This window comes from Polypterus senegalus, chromosome 1, assembly GCF_016835505.1.
Source record: "Polypterus senegalus isolate Bchr_013 chromosome 1, ASM1683550v1, whole genome shotgun sequence".
NCBI classification, from domain to species: domain Eukaryota; kingdom Metazoa; phylum Chordata; class Cladistia; order Polypteriformes; family Polypteridae; genus Polypterus; species Polypterus senegalus.
In genome coordinates, this window is record NC_053154.1 from 104,384,363 (window position 1) to 104,404,036 (window position 19,674).

The 19,674-nt window shown below is 38.1% G+C and overlaps 1 protein-coding gene across 6 annotated transcripts in view; it reads right to left on the reverse strand.

The window, feature by feature from the left end:
• Positions 1-393: 393 nt before the first annotated feature.
• myrf (myelin regulatory factor) overlaps positions 394-19,674 on the reverse strand; it is a 161,702-nt gene continuing 142,421 nt past the window's right edge. For 3 of the 6 annotated variants that reach the window (XM_039755331.1, XM_039755320.1, XM_039755366.1), the window contains 11 exons: positions 19,513-19,581; positions 18,976-19,056; positions 17,720-17,821; positions 16,792-16,856; positions 16,379-16,474; positions 12,572-12,814; positions 12,413-12,500; positions 12,002-12,076; positions 7,902-8,004; positions 6,803-6,877; positions 394-3,403 (listed from right to left, as the gene is read on the reverse strand). In XM_039755331.1, coding sequence (XP_039611265.1) covers positions 3,317-3,403; positions 6,803-6,877; positions 7,902-8,004; positions 12,002-12,076; positions 12,413-12,500; positions 12,572-12,814; positions 16,379-16,474; positions 16,792-16,856; positions 17,720-17,821; positions 18,976-19,056; positions 19,513-19,581 — 1,084 coding nt within the window. In that variant the 3' untranslated portion in view covers positions 394-3,316. The remainder of the gene's footprint in view (positions 3,404-6,802; positions 6,878-7,901; positions 8,005-12,001; positions 12,077-12,412; positions 12,501-12,571; positions 12,815-16,378; positions 16,475-16,791; positions 16,857-17,719; positions 17,822-18,975; positions 19,057-19,512; positions 19,582-19,674) is intronic. The other 3 variants (XM_039755349.1, XM_039755339.1, XM_039755357.1) reach the window with 3 other exon arrangements.

Here is a 19,674-nt window from a genome sequence, read left to right on the forward strand (position 1 = left end):
TAAAATTAGAGAAAACAGCAGAGTCCAAACAAATAAACTGTGGCCTTTTCACTAAAATGCACGGTGCTCCATTACTCAAGGACCTTCGTTCTTTTAAGTCAAGTTAAATTCTCCTCTGAACCTATAAAATTTGTTTTATTAGTGAAAAGGTCACATCTGTAGACCATAAATTAGTTTATTCCAAACATTGTCGAAGAATGAGAAAGAAAGTAACCGACTGAGCATGATAACAAGTAGGAAATGACTTCCAGAAATTTAAGAAAAGGTGTACTGAGATCAAGAAAATGGGATGGGACGATTTTAGTGAAATAACCCAGAATAAAACCATACATTAGAGCCTTAGGAATGCAATCGAATCCCCCTCCACCAAAAAAAAAAAAAAATCCAGAAAACTGAGAATAAATCATATTGTATTTTTAAAAAAGGACAATACAACGTAAAACAGAGCATGTTAACAACGCACGGAAGCATCAAGTAAGGAGTTAAAAGTTTTTCCAGTTCCACAAAGACGAACCGAGTTGGTGAAATAAGGACACAATAAATATTTAGAGCAGTAACAGAACAAAAATACTAATTACAGGCTCAGCCCACTAGAGGGCGCCATCTCACTACTAAGTAGGATACATAACACACAAGTAGTCTGTTGTCATATACAAATGATTTTAAAAAAATCAGTGATTGTAAAAATAAAAGTAGAAATTAGTGCTTTAAAAATTAAACAGATTTGATTGCAACAGCAGATAAAATACATATTTACAATAGCTTTAAGCTTTATATCCTGTTTAGTACATCTTTAAGTTGCTCAGTGGTTTATTTTCAGATGCAATTTTTAAAAGGTTATTTAAAATTTTGAAGGTTGAATAATTATAATAATAAAAAATAATAATTTGGCCCCTTTCTTTGCACCTTGGAAAGTGTGACGTTCAAAAACGATATTGTCCTGACAGAAATTGGATTGCTCTTTAATTTTGGTTTATGTATGATCCAGAAAAAGGTTAGTTATACGTCGTTTCAGCACAAAACAACGCACTGTAAAATCTGCAGACGAATGTGTTTCAGAGGGCGCAGGGCCCCCAAATGACTGGGGCTTTCCACAGCGTCTACCTAGAAAGCAGGGTGGGAGCAGATCAACTGATGTGCTAGTAGAGCTCACATGAACCACCGTCCACATGGATGTAGAAGGTTTTCCCTAGTGCGCTCACTTAATGGAGGTAAAGTGTGGAGGAAAGGCGCAGATGTCGGAGTGAGCGGGCGAGTGTGTTCAGTGCAGCTGTGAGAGCAGACTCGTCACAGCAGAATGGCAACTATTCCTATGTGGCATCTCCTATTGGCTAAAAAACAACCTATTACAAAATGCTATATTCCTATGTTTAGAAAAAATAAACATTTTATGTCTTGGCACTTTATGCTATCATCAGTTTTCTCTATCTAAGTTGTGCATTGATATATGATCAGTCATAAATAGTGTAAGGCGTTTAATAAGTAGTGCTTTTAGAGAGTATTGACAGTGTTTAAAGAAGAAAAAAATATATATATATATATATAAATGCAATCTGTTGTACTCATTGACCATGTAGTTGGATGATTAAAGCAAAACAGACAAGAAGACCTTTTCTTTCTCACTATGGCCGCTTCTTTCATAACATGGATTCTTAAGTCCATGGCTGACGAATCTCATCTGAGCTGAGGAACCTCTGCTTGTCTTCCAATGTCTGAAAAACCATTTTAATAATTTGGGTTATAATCGATACTTAAAAACGTTACTTGTGTTACAGGTGAACATGGAAGGTAGTGGCTCGGGTCTGTGGTAGTCCTGTCCCAGCAGGAGGTCATCAAGGCTAATGTTTTCCTATGGTATCTCCACAACCTTGTCATGTTTCACTATTAAGGTTCGCATTTCTCCAATTAGTTAGAGAAATCGTGGATTTTTAGAACTAGAGAGCTGGGCATGATGGAATAGGGGAAAGAAAAATACAAAACAGACCACTGTAAGCAATATGTCTTCATCTGGGTCTTCATCCCCCATGAATCTGAGTCAGATGTGTCATTGTGATCAATGTCAAATAAGGAAATCAGAGTGTATTAAAACAGAAGAAGACTACACAAAACGCAGAAAGTCATTAAAAAACAAGCAGAAGTTTGAAGCGCCTGTCATCGCTCCAGCTGTGACCTGAAAATATAATAATTCTTTAAGCCAATGCACAATGTACAGCACAGATGCTGGCTAATGCTAGCAGACTTCCTATGACGGACTTGTTTTTCACCCGAGAAAAGTGGGCTATGTAGAGTTCCTCACTTCTAAGCTGTGCACCTCTTCTTTCCAACACACACAAGGCTGACGGCTCAGAGTAACATCGGCAGCTCACCCCAAGTTTGAAGAAGCAACCACTGTGTTTTATCACAAATCAAGGCCTTGCCACCACATGCAAGTACGAGTCCAGTATTCTACCCGATACTGGAGGTGGCTTTCGATGAGAAACGATCAAAGTTCCAGTGTACCAACACACAGCTTTGTGAACAGGGCTGAGGTTCCGTGGCATGGCCGCTCAAACCCTAGACTAGCTGAATGAGATGACAGCACTTTCAATCCAGTGTAACTGCAGTAGGATATGCAGGTTTTGCTAATTGCCAGTTCTGACCAGTACTCTCCAGTGTAAAAGCTTTAAATAATCCAGTTATTGGTCAGGGATAAACAAGGACAGCAGTGTTGATCAATGAATGAAATAAAAGCATCTTCTAAGTGCAATTAATTACCCATATTTGGCGTTGGGCAGGTTTCTCCTACCAGTTAGGCTGGTAGCCATACCTCTAAATAATGAACTAATTCTACTTGGCATAACAAAAATAACACAATTAAATATAAATATTTTTTTGCAGAAAAGGGAGGGATTAAACCAAATGCCAACTACATATCTTCCACCCCTTTTGACCTCACTGTCCATCCAATGCAAGGCTGTGATAGTCTGCTTTGGTCTTTCTCATCATTTTATCTTCGTCATCCTCTTTCAAGTTCTTTGGCACTAACTGTTCAGTGCATACCCAGCGGCTGTGCTCACAATAAGAGCTTGAGCAGGAAGGAGGCTACCTGCAGGGATGAAAATGTTGTCCCCAAACTATGACGGTGCAACGATAAGTATACATTTTCATGAAGGCACAGAATGGCGAACTGGACTCCTTTAACTGTGAGCCAAATCCTGTAGCCCCAAATGGAGGAGTGGGGAGGGGGGGAATAAAGGTTGTATGACAGAATGTAGCTGATGCAAGGAGGTCCAAGCCAAGTATTTTCTTTCCCAGGATGCTTTCCTTCGACTGTCTCTCAGACGCAGACTTGCAGGAATCGGAAGTAGTAGTCGGTAAACATGCGTCCATCCTCTCCATTCTTAGAATCACAGGCCACGTGCTGCTGCCAAAGAACAAAACACAAGAATGTCACAGTGCAGTCATGTGAACTTGACACTTTCGGGATATTTACCGCCGTCTCTGTCTCATAACAAAACATCTCTCAGCCTCCTCAGTTTAACCATACAGGTTAACAGGACAGGTCTGGGACTGAGATGAGGGCCGTTGATGGTTCTTCTATCTTGCTGCTCTGGATGTGCTTAACACGCTGAAAATGAAATCTATCTCTGTGTTTCTTATGATTACATCAAAGTAGTCAGTGATAATTACAGTCCTTTGTACAGTAGTAAGAGTTGGTGGAACAGTGGTAAATTCTACAGTCTCACAGCTCCTGGGCTCAAATCCAGGACATATCACTCTCTGGAGTTTTACATTCTTCCTCAATTGTATCTGCAGAGCTTTTTGCCTGGATGTCCTGATTTTTTTTTCTACATCCCAAAGGCATGCTTGTTACATTAACTGTCCACACTGTGTTCAACTTTTAAGAGTAAGTGGTAAGGTGGGGGGTGTGTTTGAGTCTGCCCTCTGATGGGCTTATGCCCCTTTCAGAAAGTTAGTTCTTGTCTTGACGATGGTGCAGCCAAAATAAGTTGAATTACACAGGTTTGAAGATGGATGAGTGGATGAATTGTAATCTGTAAAATTCTGAAATTGCATTCTGAAGTATCGTTTCAAAAAGATTCAGAAATGCTGATGTATCAGAGGACTGCTTTGGGACAAAGATATGACTGTCCAAGGCCTGGGCCCTAAATCACCCGGTGCTGGCAAAGACAACATAAGCCGCATTGTTAGTTTAGTGGAGTTGACACCAGCAGTGTGTGGTGTGTGCTTTGTGTATATGTGAATGGAGTGCGCTAGAAAGACTACAAACAAGGGCAACTTTACAAAAGAGAATGAAGTACGATGAGGTATAATTGTGTTATAGTTTGTTTTTCCAGGACACAAGAGTGTAGACAACCAAGCCGTTGATATTGTTACCTAATTCTTCTTCTTTTTCATTCGGCTGCTCCCAATAGTGGTTGCCACAGCGGATCATCTTCTTCCATATCTTTCTATCCTCTGCATCTTGTTCTGTTACACCTATCACCTGCATGTCCTCCCCACCACATCCATAAACCTTCTCTTCTCTTTTCTCTTCCTGGTAGCTCTATCCTTACCATCCTTCTCCCAATATATCCAGCATCTCTGCTCTGCACATGTCCAAACCAACGCAATCTCGCCTCTCTGACTGTGTCTCCCAACCAACTTGAGCTGACCCTCTAAAGTACTCATTTCTAATCCTACCCATCCTCATCACACCCAATGCAAATCTCAGCATCTTTAACTCTGCCACCTCCAGCTCTGTCTCCTGCTTTCTGGTCAGTGCAACCGTCTCCAACCCATATAACATAGCTGGTCTCACTACCATCCTATAGACCTTCCCTTTCAGTCTTGCTGATACCCGTCTATTACAGATTACTCCTGACACTCTTCTCCACCCATTCCACGCTGCCTGCATCCTATCCTGTATGACCTTGGGTGGGGACACAGAACACTCGAATGGTAGGAGGAAAAGGATGCTGGAATTTGATGAAAGAGAGAGTGCTTGGAGTGTAGCCAGCGCAATAGGTAGGGGTCTGGCTTGTTTAGATAGCCTCTGAGTGGCTTCACATATTCCATTATTTGTGAGCTATGAGAGGTTCCTGATTCAACACTTTCCTTTAATTAACAGTAAATATGCTTTGTTTGGTACTCGGTATTATGCTGAAAACATCCACATTCATCAGCAATAAGTGAGGATCACAGTCCAAATGTAACTGCCTTATGTCTGGTTTTACTAGGATGTTGGGCTCTAGTCCCCCTTTAACGGTTGTGGAGGACGACTGGGGGTGGTACCCAGCTGGGACGCCCAGGAGGACCGGAGGAGGGCTTGCGCCTCCTCCAGACCACGAGGGGGCGACCGCCCTGGTTGTGTTGGGGGCCACGGGTAGAGGTCTTGGAAGCCCAGCCCTGTAGGGGCCCGTGGTCACCGCCAGGGGGCGCTCCAATGCCTTGGGAGCCCTGGACCTCAGCACTTCCGCCACACCAGGAAGTGCTGGGGGGAAAAGAAACAGGGACAACCGGAGTGCTTCCGGGAGTACAGCCAGCACTTCCGCCACACTGGGGCGTGTCGGTGGGAGATTGCCGGGGAGCACCTGGAGCACATCCGGGTGTGGATAAAAGGGGCCGTCTCCCTTCATTCGAGGCTGGAGTCGGGTGAGGAGAGGACGAAGCAGGAGAAGTGAGAGTGGAGGCGGCCTGAAGAAAGGCAGTGTGTGTGAGAGGCCTGGACTTTGGGGACTTGTGGGGTTTGTGTTGCACTTATGAACTTTGTAAATAGTGTAAATAAACGTGTGGTGGTGCATAACATGTCTGCCTGTCTGTGTCCGGGGCTCGTTCCACACGGTATATTACACAAAGATTTTCAAAAAAATATAGTAGAGCAGTGATTTTCAACTTAAGTCCTCAGGGACCCCCATGGCTGCAGGAGAAGAGAATGAAGTACAATGAGGTATAATTGTGTTATATTTTGTTTTCACAGGGCACAAGAGGGTAGACAAACAAGCCCTTGATAGGGTTGCCTAACCTTTACCAAAATTAAGACTGGTTTGCAGAAGACTGTGTCACTAGAAGGAGCTCTAGCTTCTTGCATTTGGTGCAAAGGGACCTGACCTGGAATGCTATTCTAGGGCTTGGCCAGAAGTGGTCCCATACTGGGGTTTAAAACAATAACCTTTATGACCTACAGGATATGCTTTTTTTTTTTTTTGTAAAAGTATGTATTAATAATATGCTAGCAAAACATGCATGTATTTTGCACATTGAGCATTTTCCAGGTTCACTGACTCATTGAATATGTGACACGTTTTTCTTTTTTCCATGGATGTTTGTCACACTGTTTGTCTTTAGACAAAATGGATCGCTATAATGTTTTATTAAATCAAAAACTGTTTTTTCTCATTCTACATTAAAACAGCCAACACTATAAACTGCATGGGGTAAGTAACATATTTTAAGTAGAGTATTCCTTTATGCAGTTCAAGTTTTGGAAAAATAGAAACAAATCAGAATTTGTTAGAATAACAGAATAAAAAATTGCCTCTTGCTAAAGAATCAGATCATTTAAAAAAATAAAAAATGTTTATGAAGTTAATTGAAATAAAAACAAGCAGCCACAGGGGTCCCCAAGGACTAAAGTTAAAAACTATTATGGTAAAATATCTCAAACATACCTCTTGGAGTTTAAAGAAATTAAGATAATGTGTGAGCTGACATCCATACTCTATCAAACGTCACAGGTAGAAATAATTTTTTTCTTCAGGATAACACATATTCGATGTTAGACACAAACCAATAAACACAGGAGAGTCTAACAATTACTTACAGATTCCGACACACGAAAGTGGTATGAGAGGTTGTGGAATGGAGCAACCATTAAAGGCCACTGGTGATCGATCCCCTGACAAAAGCAAAAGAAGAGAGAGAGAGAATGAAATATTTAATTTGCAGCAAAACGGAACAATTTAGAGCCACTTAATTCAGCTCTGCATTGAAAGAGGCTTGGGCTTAGTCCAGCAGCATTAGGCACAAGGCAGGAGCCAGGAACAGTCCATCCCAGGACCCACTCATATACACATACCCACACACACTGGGCTAATCTGAAGTTGCCATTTAACCTGACCTGCACGTCTCCACACTAATAGTATCTGAATTATCTGATAGTATCTGAACTGACTCCATAAATCAGCAGTGCTAAATACTGTGCTACTATACCACCTAATAATGAATATGATCTGATCATATTGGACAAATGGGACAATGACTCTGCTAAGGCATACAGAGACAGTGCCTTCCAAATGAATTTTATTTTTGTGTGCTTTGTAAAGGTCCATGTAATGGTGCAGTGTACAATGTGATAAATAAAAATAAGAAATACTTGACTTATATTCAACACACTCACATGCACATTTACAGTATCCTATACTGTGAACAGCAATGAAGATCAATCAATATTCAGTGTGTCACTGTAGTCAGTGTGTTTAATGAGGTTTGAATTTATATAAATATATATTTTATTCTGCTTTTTATTATTATTATCCATCCATCCATTATCTAACCCACCATATCCTAACTACAGGGTCACGGGGGTCTGCCTGGAGCCAATCCCAGCCAACACAGGGCGCAAGGCAGGAAACAAACCCTGGGCAGGGCGCCAGCCCACTGCAGGGCACACACACACACACCAAGCACACACTAGTATAATTATTGTTATGTTACACCACTTGTTTTTCATTTTATTATAAATGATTGTCTTTTGTTTTCCTTATGCTCTATACTCCTAGTCTGACTGAGTGGTTTACATAATTGATTACAGCATTCTGTTCTGGTAAAAGGGAGATGGTATACAGTTTTTCTGTGTAGATTATGTTTCTCATTTTCCTAACTTACTTAACTTATAATTTAAGTTTCAGCTATCAAGATACCTGTGTCTGAGTGATTTCTAGTCTCTTCTGAGGAACCAGGCTGCTGGCACATGGCCGTCCGTGATTGACTCCACAAAGCAACACCAGCATAGGTGACGATGACCTGAATAAAGCAATAAAGCTTGGTTATACTGATTATAAGTAACTAAGTGAACTCCAAAGAAGACTGGAAAAGGTACATTAAACATGCAAAATAGAGACACAATTAATTGTTTAAATTGTGTGGTTATTTCACAATTATCAGTTAGAACTCTACTCAAGAAGCTGGAAAATGTTCACCACTTTGCTGTCTCAACTCTACACTCCTCACTATATGGAAATCTCCTGCCAAACTACTGCACTATTGTATAGCTGGAGGAGTAGAAAATAGTTTAAGAGAATATACTCTCACTCTATTAGTATTATATTACAGCCAGAGTTTTTACAATGGATTTTATGTATATTCTGTAGTTTTTGTTAATTTTGAATTATTATTTTATGTTTCTGTGGTATTTCTACTTTTTTGTTTATTACTTATGTACTTTCTCTTTACTGTTCTTCCTTGTTCTTTGTTTGTGGAGTCCCAAAAGTGGGACTACCCTTGACATCACGGCTGCTAGGTCCTCACTCTGCCTTGAGAAAAAGATTCAGTAGCCGATCATTAATTTTGTGCTGGAGTTTAATGTGTATTGTAATTTGTTGACTTGTCTGGTTCTTGAATTTTTTTGTGCTACTGTTTATTGGATTCTGCTCTTAGATTGTGCATTGGGACTTGTATGCGTTGGATTTTTTTTGGGCAACATCCTACATCCTTGTCTTATTTTTCTCCTTTTTTGTGTTTTTCTATTTTTTTTAATAAACCATTCTTTTATAAAAATTCATCATTTTAGTTTGTCACTATAATCAAAGAACTTTTTTAAGTTTCTCCCTCTGTAAAGGAATTTATGATATTTAGGGACTTTAAGATTTACTTTGAAGTTTAAAAGCTACACCGCAGAAGCCAGCTAGTAGTACCTGTGAAACCAGCTGGATTGGGATGGGCCTTTTATGGGCTGGCCACTGAAGGTTCTGGCCTGCTATGTGGGTTATCTGTGGAGGCCTAAAACCCTTTCATTGTGTCCATGAGTTGGCTGAACCTGATGCATGGTTCATATGAAGATACAAACACCTTAGCAGTATCCACTTATGCATGAGGTTTCCTGCAAACAGGACACCCCCATATTTCAAAGATGTTTGTGTATGTTGCAATAAAGACACAAGTCAGTCAAAACCAATAATGGTGTTTTACATACCCAAGGTTGTCTTCTTTTAAAGAAATCATTAGTTTCCATGTTGTTTGCTCTGTTTCAGGCGAGCAGTGATGCACAGCTGAATGACTCTGTTTTAATCAAAAATCACGTTGAACCATGTACAGTAAAAGACTAATTACCATTGGGCAGCTGAGTTTCAGACCTTTTCAATGATGTTGTCTATGATTGGTCACTACATGTCACAGCTGTACATGAAAAACGTGAAATATATTGCATGTGTGACAGTTCATTTTTATGCATCTTTACACATTGTTATGCACAAAGCTTCTGTGAGACTACAAGGGGACTGTTTTTTGATGTGCGATAAGACTTGAAGTTTGTACTAGGGGAATGTCTTCAAAAAAGACAAAATATGGTTGAAGAAGTCCTAGCAAAGTTACAAAATGCTATGATATGAAATATGAAGACCATGAGTCAAAGTTTTGACTTTATTGAGAATGATGTGTTTGCTGAAGGACATGATAATATGCTTGATTTGTGAGTACTGCTTAGTATAACTTTGAAGAGTGTGCAGTTTTACCATACAAGTGTCATTGGTTCAATTACCATATGTGGATCCTGTCTGCAGCACATTCTCCCTATGTTAGTTTTCTAAGCAGCGCTTTTCCAGTTTCAGCTTCCATAAAGTAATGTTAAACTGTACCAGCTCAAAGTCTCACTTGAGGACCCCTCTCCCCATTTTGACCAAATGTCACTAACTGTGCAAACTTTCATGGGGGACCACTGGAAGATGGTGGTATGAAAATGTATGTATGTACTTAGTTTACTCCAGATGTGAAGTGCAAGAAAAAGCAAAAACAACAAAATTAAATGAACAAATGAACAGAAGGCAGGAGAAGATGTGTTCATTGCACAAAAAAAAAACATTCTAGTGTACAAAATGAAAGGTTTCTCTGTCTAGTGGTTAACAGAAATGGTTTCAACAACTGGCATAAAAAATAAATGTGAAAATAAAGGTCTGGATGAGTAGGCAGTGATATGTAAATGGTTACAAATTGTTTATTTGTTGCTTCAGAGTGATATACAGTATAATGTGTGTGTATATACATACGGGGGGGCAAAAGTTAGTATACAGTATTTATTTGTTATTTCTTTTTATTGTACAGGATTTGAGCAGGTTTACATTACTCATCGGGTCATGTTTAGTCTCTAAGGTGCTCAAAATGTCCTTCATCAATCAATGTCCCTGACATTGTGACACACAGTAAAAGACAAATTCTGGTTAGCATCAATGTCTATAAATGCCTGTGAGATAAACTCCTCAAATTCATTCACTGTGTGTGACTTCCTCTCAAAAACCTCTTCCTTTACTACACCCCAAAAAAAAGAAGTTCATGGGTAAGTATGAATGAATACTGCAAACCTACTCTAGGTGTACTGTATATATCTATATATATATCTATATATATCTATATATATATATATATATATATATATATATATACACACACACACAGGTTAAATCCTGTTATAGCGAATACCAAAGTAAGGAAATTTTCACTTTTTGGGGGCCCAGAAAACCATTCATAGAACATTATGTTAAAAGAATCTTGTTTTATCTAAATGTAAATCTCAGTATAACAAATGTTTTTTCAACCAGAAGTGGCCAACAAAGATAATAAAGCGATGCAAAAAATACACTTTCTGCACTGAGACTCGGGAACCCTACAACAGGTTGTCCCAAAGAGAGAGACAGCCTGTTGCAAAATTTCCGATCCTGGGCAGTCTTGGGCAGGCTTGGCAAGCGTGTAGGTGCAACATCACACACACCGAGTATCCGTATAGGTAGTTGTGTTTTGTGCGGATAGTTTTCTTTAAGATGAACAAAAAAAAATGAGAAATGGTGTCAGTTTATACTGTAAGAAAAATTAACCATCCTGGAAAAAGCTGATTCTGGAATTTAAAGAAAAATGATGGGGCAAAAGCATTTTGGAATCATGTCTTCATCTTCATCTAACGACTCATTGTTTTCGTTCTGTATTTTCATACCTGCATTTTTATTAAAAAAAAGTTATATCTAACATCTTGTTTCATTCTGTGTTCATACCTGAATTTCTGTTAAAAAAAATTAACGTTTCATTCTGTGTTCGTACCTGTATTTCTTTTTAAAAATTACATCTAACGTCTCGTTTTTCATTCTGTATTTTCATACCCGTATGTCTATAAAAAGTTACATTTAATGCCTGGAGAAGCCTGGTGTTAAATGTTAAAAATTGGGCAACAAGCACAGTACACTGCAACACTGATCCAGCAGAGGACAATCAATTGCTTTGCCCTTTGGTTTACTGTTTACCAGACGCAGCAGAGCAGCTATGGACCTGTCCTTGCACCACTGCTGTCAGACATGGCAAATCGGCAGTGGCCTAATATCCATATTTATTTTCACCCATATTCGTCATAACAAAATATTTTTAATGTTCCCGCGTTTTGTTATAACGAGATTCCACCTGTGTAAATATATGTAAAATCAGACACAATGTTTTCAAACAGGGAGGCATCTTGTGCCAAACAGTATAACTTTGCAATGCAATAGGATATGACACTAGGTAAAAGACTGGGGCACAAAAGAAAACTTTTAAAAAATACAAGTGTTATACTCACTACTCTTTAGTCATTTGGAGCTCCTTTATTACATAAGCAGCACAATAGCAATTGCTTGGATTTCATTATTTTTGGCAAAATAATGCCAATAAACCCATAGGGCATAAGGAATTAAATTATTCACAAGCAAATTACAATACTACATGACAGAGATGTCAAAAAAAAAAAAACAAAACAGCATCACAGATATAAATAAGAATGGATGCTCACGTCATTTCAAGGGTGATGGCACCTCCTGTTATGTTTTTGCCTCTGAGTGGAATTGCAAATGTGTAATTTCCAGGCCTGAAAGAGATCCAGAATATACCAATTAAACAGACATTGCTGAAACAGGTAATTTAAGGAAAATATTTTTTTAACTGTTCCATATAAAAACCTTCTGATAATGAAGAAATCATGAATCAGATGGTGAAACAAGATTAGCCATTGTGGCAACAAAATGTCAGTTGTATATTACGATTAAAGGTTTTATATAATATATGGTATATATTTTTATTTCATTTAAGGCAATCAAATACTCTCAATGTGACATGTGAACGACCCCTTTCTTTTGTTGTAGCTCCCAGATTTTTGTTGATCTTCTGTTTACACAAGAAATGAGAAACACACATATTCTCTTACCTGCAACTTTCTGCTAGGGGGCAGTATTGCTGTGTGATTGGCTGACCCATCTCCACGATCCACAAGGACCTCAGAGTTGGTGGAGATCCTACAGAAGAAATTTACATTGAGCCTGAAACCTGAACAGTGGTGACAGTGACATTGTGGAGCAAGACTTACTTGCACTGCGCTTACGGTGGGATATCGTCCTTTCATGGTCTGGTAGATTGTTGCTGTTCATTCCCAGGTCAGGTGGCTTTTTGGACTTGCTTTGAATGTGGGTACTATGAAGTGGAGCAGCAGGAGTGTAACTGTTTGTACCTGACCCACTTGGACGGCTTCTGTATCGCATTTCCTTCTCAGTCTGGCGAGACTTGGCCTTCTTGTTGCTAATGCTAGGAGTGGATAATATGGTAGTTGATTCTGCAGGAAAAGCAGGAGGTGTGGAAGTTAGTCTTTTAGGAACTGTGGATCTGCACAACAGTCACTCAACTCTCTTTCTATGATAGAACTTTGTGTTACTTATTTTCCATTTATAAATGTTCACCCTGCCCAGGGCTGGATAGATAGATAGATAGACAGACAGACAGACAGACAGACAGACAGACAGACAGATAGATAGATAGATAGATAGATAGATAGATAGATAGATAGATAGATAGATAGATAGATACTTTATTAATCCCAAGGGGAAATTCACATAATCCAGCAGCAGTATACTGATACAAAGAAACAATATTAAATTAAATAGTAATAAAAATGAAAAAAAAGAAAAAAAAAAACTGCCGATTTGCCATGTCAGACAAAAAAAAAAAAACTGTTTCCTGCCTTGCGCCTTGTGCTGGCTGGGATTGGCGCCAGCAGACCCCCGTGACCCTGTAGTTAGGATATAGTGGGTTGGATAATGGATGAATGGATGTTTTCATTAAAAAAATAATTTTTTAAATGTTCTTAAGGAATGGAGGAAATCCTAATCAGACAAGATAAGATATTAGCAGTCTATTACCACTGCAATTCTAATTCTATTATGTGAAATCCATTCATTTATTTCCCTCTCTGTTTTCATTATTATTTTACGGAGAGCAGAACTTATCTGATCAGCATTAGGCATGAGGCAAGAACAAACCTTGGATAGGACAGATGTTTTTGAGATTTGGAAAAAATATAACACTTGTGGACATGTCTGTAACCAAAAATTAAAAATACTTTCCTGAAGCTCTGAGAAGTGACACAAATCACTGCATTTACTGAAAAAGCAATTCATTCAGAAGAATAAATACAGCATAACACAAGAAACACTAAACATCTCATTCTCACCAGACTTGCTTTGGTGACAAGGCACATTACTGACCTGAGGTTGTTTAGGACTGCTTATTACTGTGCATCTCTGCAAATTTTTTGGTCTCATTATAACATACTTCCTAACTTAACCATTAGATTTAAATTGTTAGAACTATGGGACAGTGATGTGCAACAGTCTATCTGCAAAGCTTAACAGAGATAAAGACATCACTCGGACCACAGGCAAAACTAAACACCTCAGCGTGCTTATTTTAATCATTTCCAGAAAGCAGAAACTGAAATAGTATGCAGTATGAGACTCAGTTATTTAAAGGAACAATATTCAGGATGGCACTAACAACAGAATGTGTTACCGTCTGCTTTATTTACAAGCTGGAGAACATGTTTGAGTATGGAAAAGGTCCTAGTGAGGTGGGGCATATCTAGATATTATTGTCTCTATCTCAGTAAACAACATCATGACATTTAGAAGAGGAACTAGTAAAATTTTCGACTTGGAAATCTTTCCTGCCTCACAGTACTGTCCAAGTAAAATCAAAGAAATTAAAATTTCAGTTTGAATATTGGTGTGGGAGTTAAGTGTTTTTGAACATATATAATTTACTTCATTAAGGATTAATTTTCTTGCTTTTTTTATCTTCCCTATGAACGTCTTAAATATTGAGGGATTCGTTTATGTTTTTTTGCACCATCATCTTTGGGAGCTGTGCCTTTCTTGTTGTATTTCAACCAGGGTTTAATTGACATCTTTCTTCTTCATTTTTGATTACTTTGTTTATGGTAATATTGTTGTTCACTTAGTTTCAATGTAACTGTATCTTCATTTATGTTCTGTGTGTTTTGTGGGTGGTCCCCCAAGAGGAAAGGCCACCTGTCCCTTGTGGTTCTTTGTGAATGTACTTGCGATGTGATGAGTTCTCTAGTTATGATTTGTGCTTTTCTTTATGATTTACTAGATTTTTTTTAACCTGTACTTCGTTTTTTGATTAATCTGTACCATTATGTATGTCCACTACCCATATTTATTATTTCAGATGTAGTGTGTCCCTGAAGGCAGAAACTCAAAGGCTTTCCATTAACAAGAATGTCAAAGTCAGGTCTCTCAGTCACAGCACACCAGTCAGGCGCCTGATGAGTTTTCTGCTGAATGTCCACATCTAGGTTCTTGCCTAAGGCAGCTTTGCCAATCGAAACCCCAGGAAATGCACATTTTATTTCATTTGGCCTGTCATATTTAGTTCAAGTAATCTCCTAAAATGGTGATAGAAATGGAACACATAAAAAAGATCTTGTAACACATTAAGATGTTATACTGAAATTACTGTCCAGCTGAGAAAAGCAGGCCAAGCAGAACTTTCTGAAATGTTTAAACTCATTCTGGGGCATAGATTGCCCATCCTATTAGTAAATTAAGGCTATGTGATGCCAGTCCAATGTGGGGCTCACTCATTTACATACACATAATAACTCAGTCACACTATCCAATGGGATATGGGAGATAACCCATGTGTATATCAGGAGAACATGAAAAGTTCACATTGCCAGTGATAATGCCAGAATTTTAAGCCATGAATCTGGAGCTGCAAGGCAGTGTTATCCACTGTGTCATAACTGTTTATATACAAAATATAAATACACATGATTGCATTCTGCAACTGATTTCACAAATGAATATTGGTCACCAAAACAATTCTGAAAATGTTTCTTTAATTACACAATTCTGCATAAAAATAATTGGGCTTAAATTTTAATTGTTAATATTAGATTACATCCAGTGAAGCATTAGATGTAAGCTGTACAATGCATGTGTGAGGTCAAATCTTGAAACATTCGTGCACCTTTGGTCTCCATATAACAGTGTTACAGAAAGACTAAAGAAAAATTAATACATTTTTTCAAGGACTGGTTTTGCACTAAATGTGCTAATCTTTATGACATAAACAAATAAAGATTAAGAAGTATCACAGAACTCATCCAGGGCTAGTTCCTTCCTTACACCAAATGTTGCTGGGATTAATTGGATATTGGATATACAAGCTTAGTTGCTAGATTGATGTATGAATAAGTAAGGATGAGACAGACTGGGATCAGAACTAGTTCTAGCATAGCATCCAATTCTGCCCAGACAGATTTCTACCCCATACCACCCTGGATTACATACAGTAGTTTCTGAAAAGTGATGAATGGATAAGTAAAGTTGATAACAGCCAGTTAAAATTTAAAAAAATTCTTCATACAAATTAGAATTCCTCAGTGTTCCTAAAAATTAATAAAACTCTACCTAAATGACTTCTAGCATCGTGCTCTTCTAAGGAGTTGCTTTAGAAAACCACACAAATCTGCAAGAATTTTCACAAATTAAATAAGCTATGTACGGTGAATTTTGGGATAAATTATACATTTTCAGAACATGAGCCACTTATGAGCTAAGCACATTACTAGAAAAAAAAGCATATTTTTTCTGAATGCAGTGCAAAATAGAAGAGCTAATTGTCTTAAAACTGCTAAATTAGATTTGTGTAATTATTGTAAAGTACATCCTAGGTTTATGTTATTTGTAATGGAATTAAACCTTTATTAGCTGAAACAAATACACTGAATTATGACACCATAAAGAGAGGAAAATATACTTATTCAGTGGCAGCAGTAATCCCTCCCCCCCATTTACAGGACAAGTTCTCTTACCTGCAGTGGATTGGTTCGTGTTAAAGTAAAGGGTAGTACTTGACTGGCTAGCTGTACTGGGACAGCAAGGTTCCTGACTGGGTTGGAGAGGTATGGCTATGAAGAGGAAATACAACAGGGGTAAAGCTTTTATTAACCATAGAAAGGTGCACAATATTTGGGACTCAAAGTTAAGCTATGGTGCTAATAAATTATTTCAGATTATGTTTTGAAAAATAGAACATCAGAAATAAGTCCGTATGTTAACCTTCCAGCAGTGCTCTTAAGAATTTAACTTACAGTCTGAACTAAGGGATTACTGCTTTATTCCATGCTGAAGGAGCTTTGAACTTAAGATTCCTTTATGTATAAAAATGTTGTTTCTTACTCCACTAAATAACATTGTCTAATTATTAGTAAGTGATGAAATTCACCTTGTGAGTCTGGACTGGTAGAATGAAGAAAGCTTGTTGAAAAGGAGACATAATCTTGAGTGGACCTGCAGAATAAAAATGAACAATAAACAAGTCAAACATAACAGTCTCTAAGACGATTAATTCAATTCACCACTACAGAGAGCTGGAACCAATCCTGGCAGCATGGAGTGAGACTCAGAAACCAATTATGAACAGGGAATCCATTGCAGAGAAAACTCACTTAAAATGGAGAGAAGGTGTCAAATTTGCAATTTACAAGTGTCATATGACTGCAACTGTGAATCTCTGGAATGAGGGGATGGGGTGGGGGTTCGGATAATCCTGAGACAAACTCTGCATGGACAATGACCAGGTGATGAAATCAGAGGTAGAAGCGCTATCTATCTATCTATCTATCTATCTATCTTTATTTCTTTCTTTCTTTCCTGTATATTGGCTCAGCAGTTCCTAGACTGCAAATATCATGTATACAAATTACAGGGGACAAGTCTCCATTTCCCAATATAAACTTATTTAGGGAGTACCTTATTTTTTTCACACCCTGCTCGTTTCACTCACCAACCCCCCCAAAACCCCCCAATCTCTTGGCACAAAGTCTCGTCTTGCGGGACATGAAAGTATCTCTCTGAAAAAGTCACATCTCGTCACAGGCTAAAAAGTCTCGTCTCGTCCCAGGATTTTTTTATTATAATAGAGAGATGCATGGAAAAAGATAAAAGAAAGCAGCTGACTGATGGCTATGAAGGTTTGTTAATACAGGACTTTAAATAACAAAATGTCAGCTTTGAATAACCTTGTACAGTTATAAATGTATCAATTATGGAATACTGATGACAGTACTTCATTATTCAGAAAAAAACACTTCAGGAAGATAAAAAGAAAATCTTTTAACTGTGATACTACTGTGTGTGTGTCCACTGTATACCTTGAAGGCACTGGTTTTCCAGGAAGATTCCCTGTGGAGGAGATTGATGAGGAACGCTGGGAAGGCCCATTAAGAGAATAATTTTTTTCTGGAGTCCCTTCACTGAAGAAGAAATCAGAAACAGATTTGTTAATCAGGAACTTGGCACTTTGAATATTATGGGAATACATACTGTACATTAATTTATACAGAAAAATGCATATATTAGGAATCATGTTTATTATATCAGGTCACATTAATTCAACTTTTTAAAGGTGTTTTTACACGAGAAATACATTAATCAGGTAACAGAATTTTGAACAAGTTCTAAATGAATCAAGGTTCGTGCAATCTAACAGAAACAAACTCAAAAGAAAACTAAATCTATGTGACCTTCTGTGCAACTGTGCTTGACTGCAGAATTTCAATTACATAGATTGCACCTGTGTGTTCAGCACATCTGCCCAAAGAAATAACCATAGCCACACTGGTAGAAACATTGACAGTGAAAGAGCCAAATCAGCATGGAGATTCATACAATTAAGTCTAGAGTTTATTAGCATTTCCTCAGGTATTAAATACATAGTAGATAGTTAATTTAATCATGGCTACAAAATTGATTCTTTGGGTTCTGTGCCATGTAGCATTTAAAAAATCTGTCAAAATTGCTTACTTTAATGTTGCACTCAGGACCTAACTGTAGCTTGGTCAATAGTTAGGTATGCTTATCCTTAAAAATGATTTATGATTGGCTATTAAAAATATAAAATGTAAAATGAAATGAAAACCTAATAGGGTAGTGAACTGAATTGGTAATGAAAATGCGTAGATGAACTGGAAATAAAAAAGTGCTTTTTATTAAAATCGAAAAAAAATGTTATATTAGTATATAAACAGTCTCCAACGGTACAAAGTGCTTTGAAGAAAAAGTTGTTAAGTTACTATGGTAACATTAGGGTCTTACTATTTTAGTATTGTACACACTAGTAATGCGTAGGGATGATGCCATGGTGATTAAACAACTGCAAATAAGTATGAAGATGGGGGGTGGGGATGGGAGCCAGCTAAAGAATGGCAAGAGGATACATGAAGAAGATAGTAGCTATGAGTGAATGTATATGACAAGGGTGGACCTGTACTTGCAGTTTATTTAAAGATACAAAATGCATCCCTGTCTCAACAGGCCATGGCCACTTTTTGAAATGTACTTTCTATGATATGTCTCCTACACTACACAAAGGAACACTGATGACAGACTGACTAAAAGATGAACATACCAAGGACAGAGGGTGACCATAGTAGTCGGGTCATGCCTCCAGGCCACAGTCACAAAGCAGAAGACAGATGTGGCACCTGAACTACATGCCAAGGCAAGAGACAGAAATAAAAAGAGTTTGGATAAAAAAGAAACAAGATGAGATTGAACATACTGAGGTCTCAGAATGAGGCACATAAATCAGAGAGTGATCTTGGGAAGAAGGAAATCACATTTTAAAAACTAGGAGTAAAGCAGAGTGAAAGCCTAAATGGGGAGTTCAAAGTAAAACAAGTGTATTAGTCTTTCTGTGGAAGAAGAAGTACTGGTTAACATTTTGTTATGAGTTTCAAAATAAACGATGATAGCTTTCATATGTGTCTACATTCCCTTGTTCTTAAGCACCACACATACAGTTCAAAAAGGCATGTAACTGGGTATGACTTAGTTGCTACTGCACAACATTTTTACAAAAAGTAAGTAAATGCTTCAAACTGAGTAACACTAGAAGAAAAGAAGTAAAATGATTTTAGTATATGGAGTGAGGATGTCTACTTACCTGCCACCATCTGTGGCCTCACTGTGGTTATGCAAGCTTAGCATGTAGAGTGTAGAAATGGAGATGACACTGTCAAGATAAGTGAATACATGTTACTCATTTCACAGAGATCAGAGACATAAACAATGAAAGCAGTGGGAGAAGGGCAGTCAAACAAAGAGA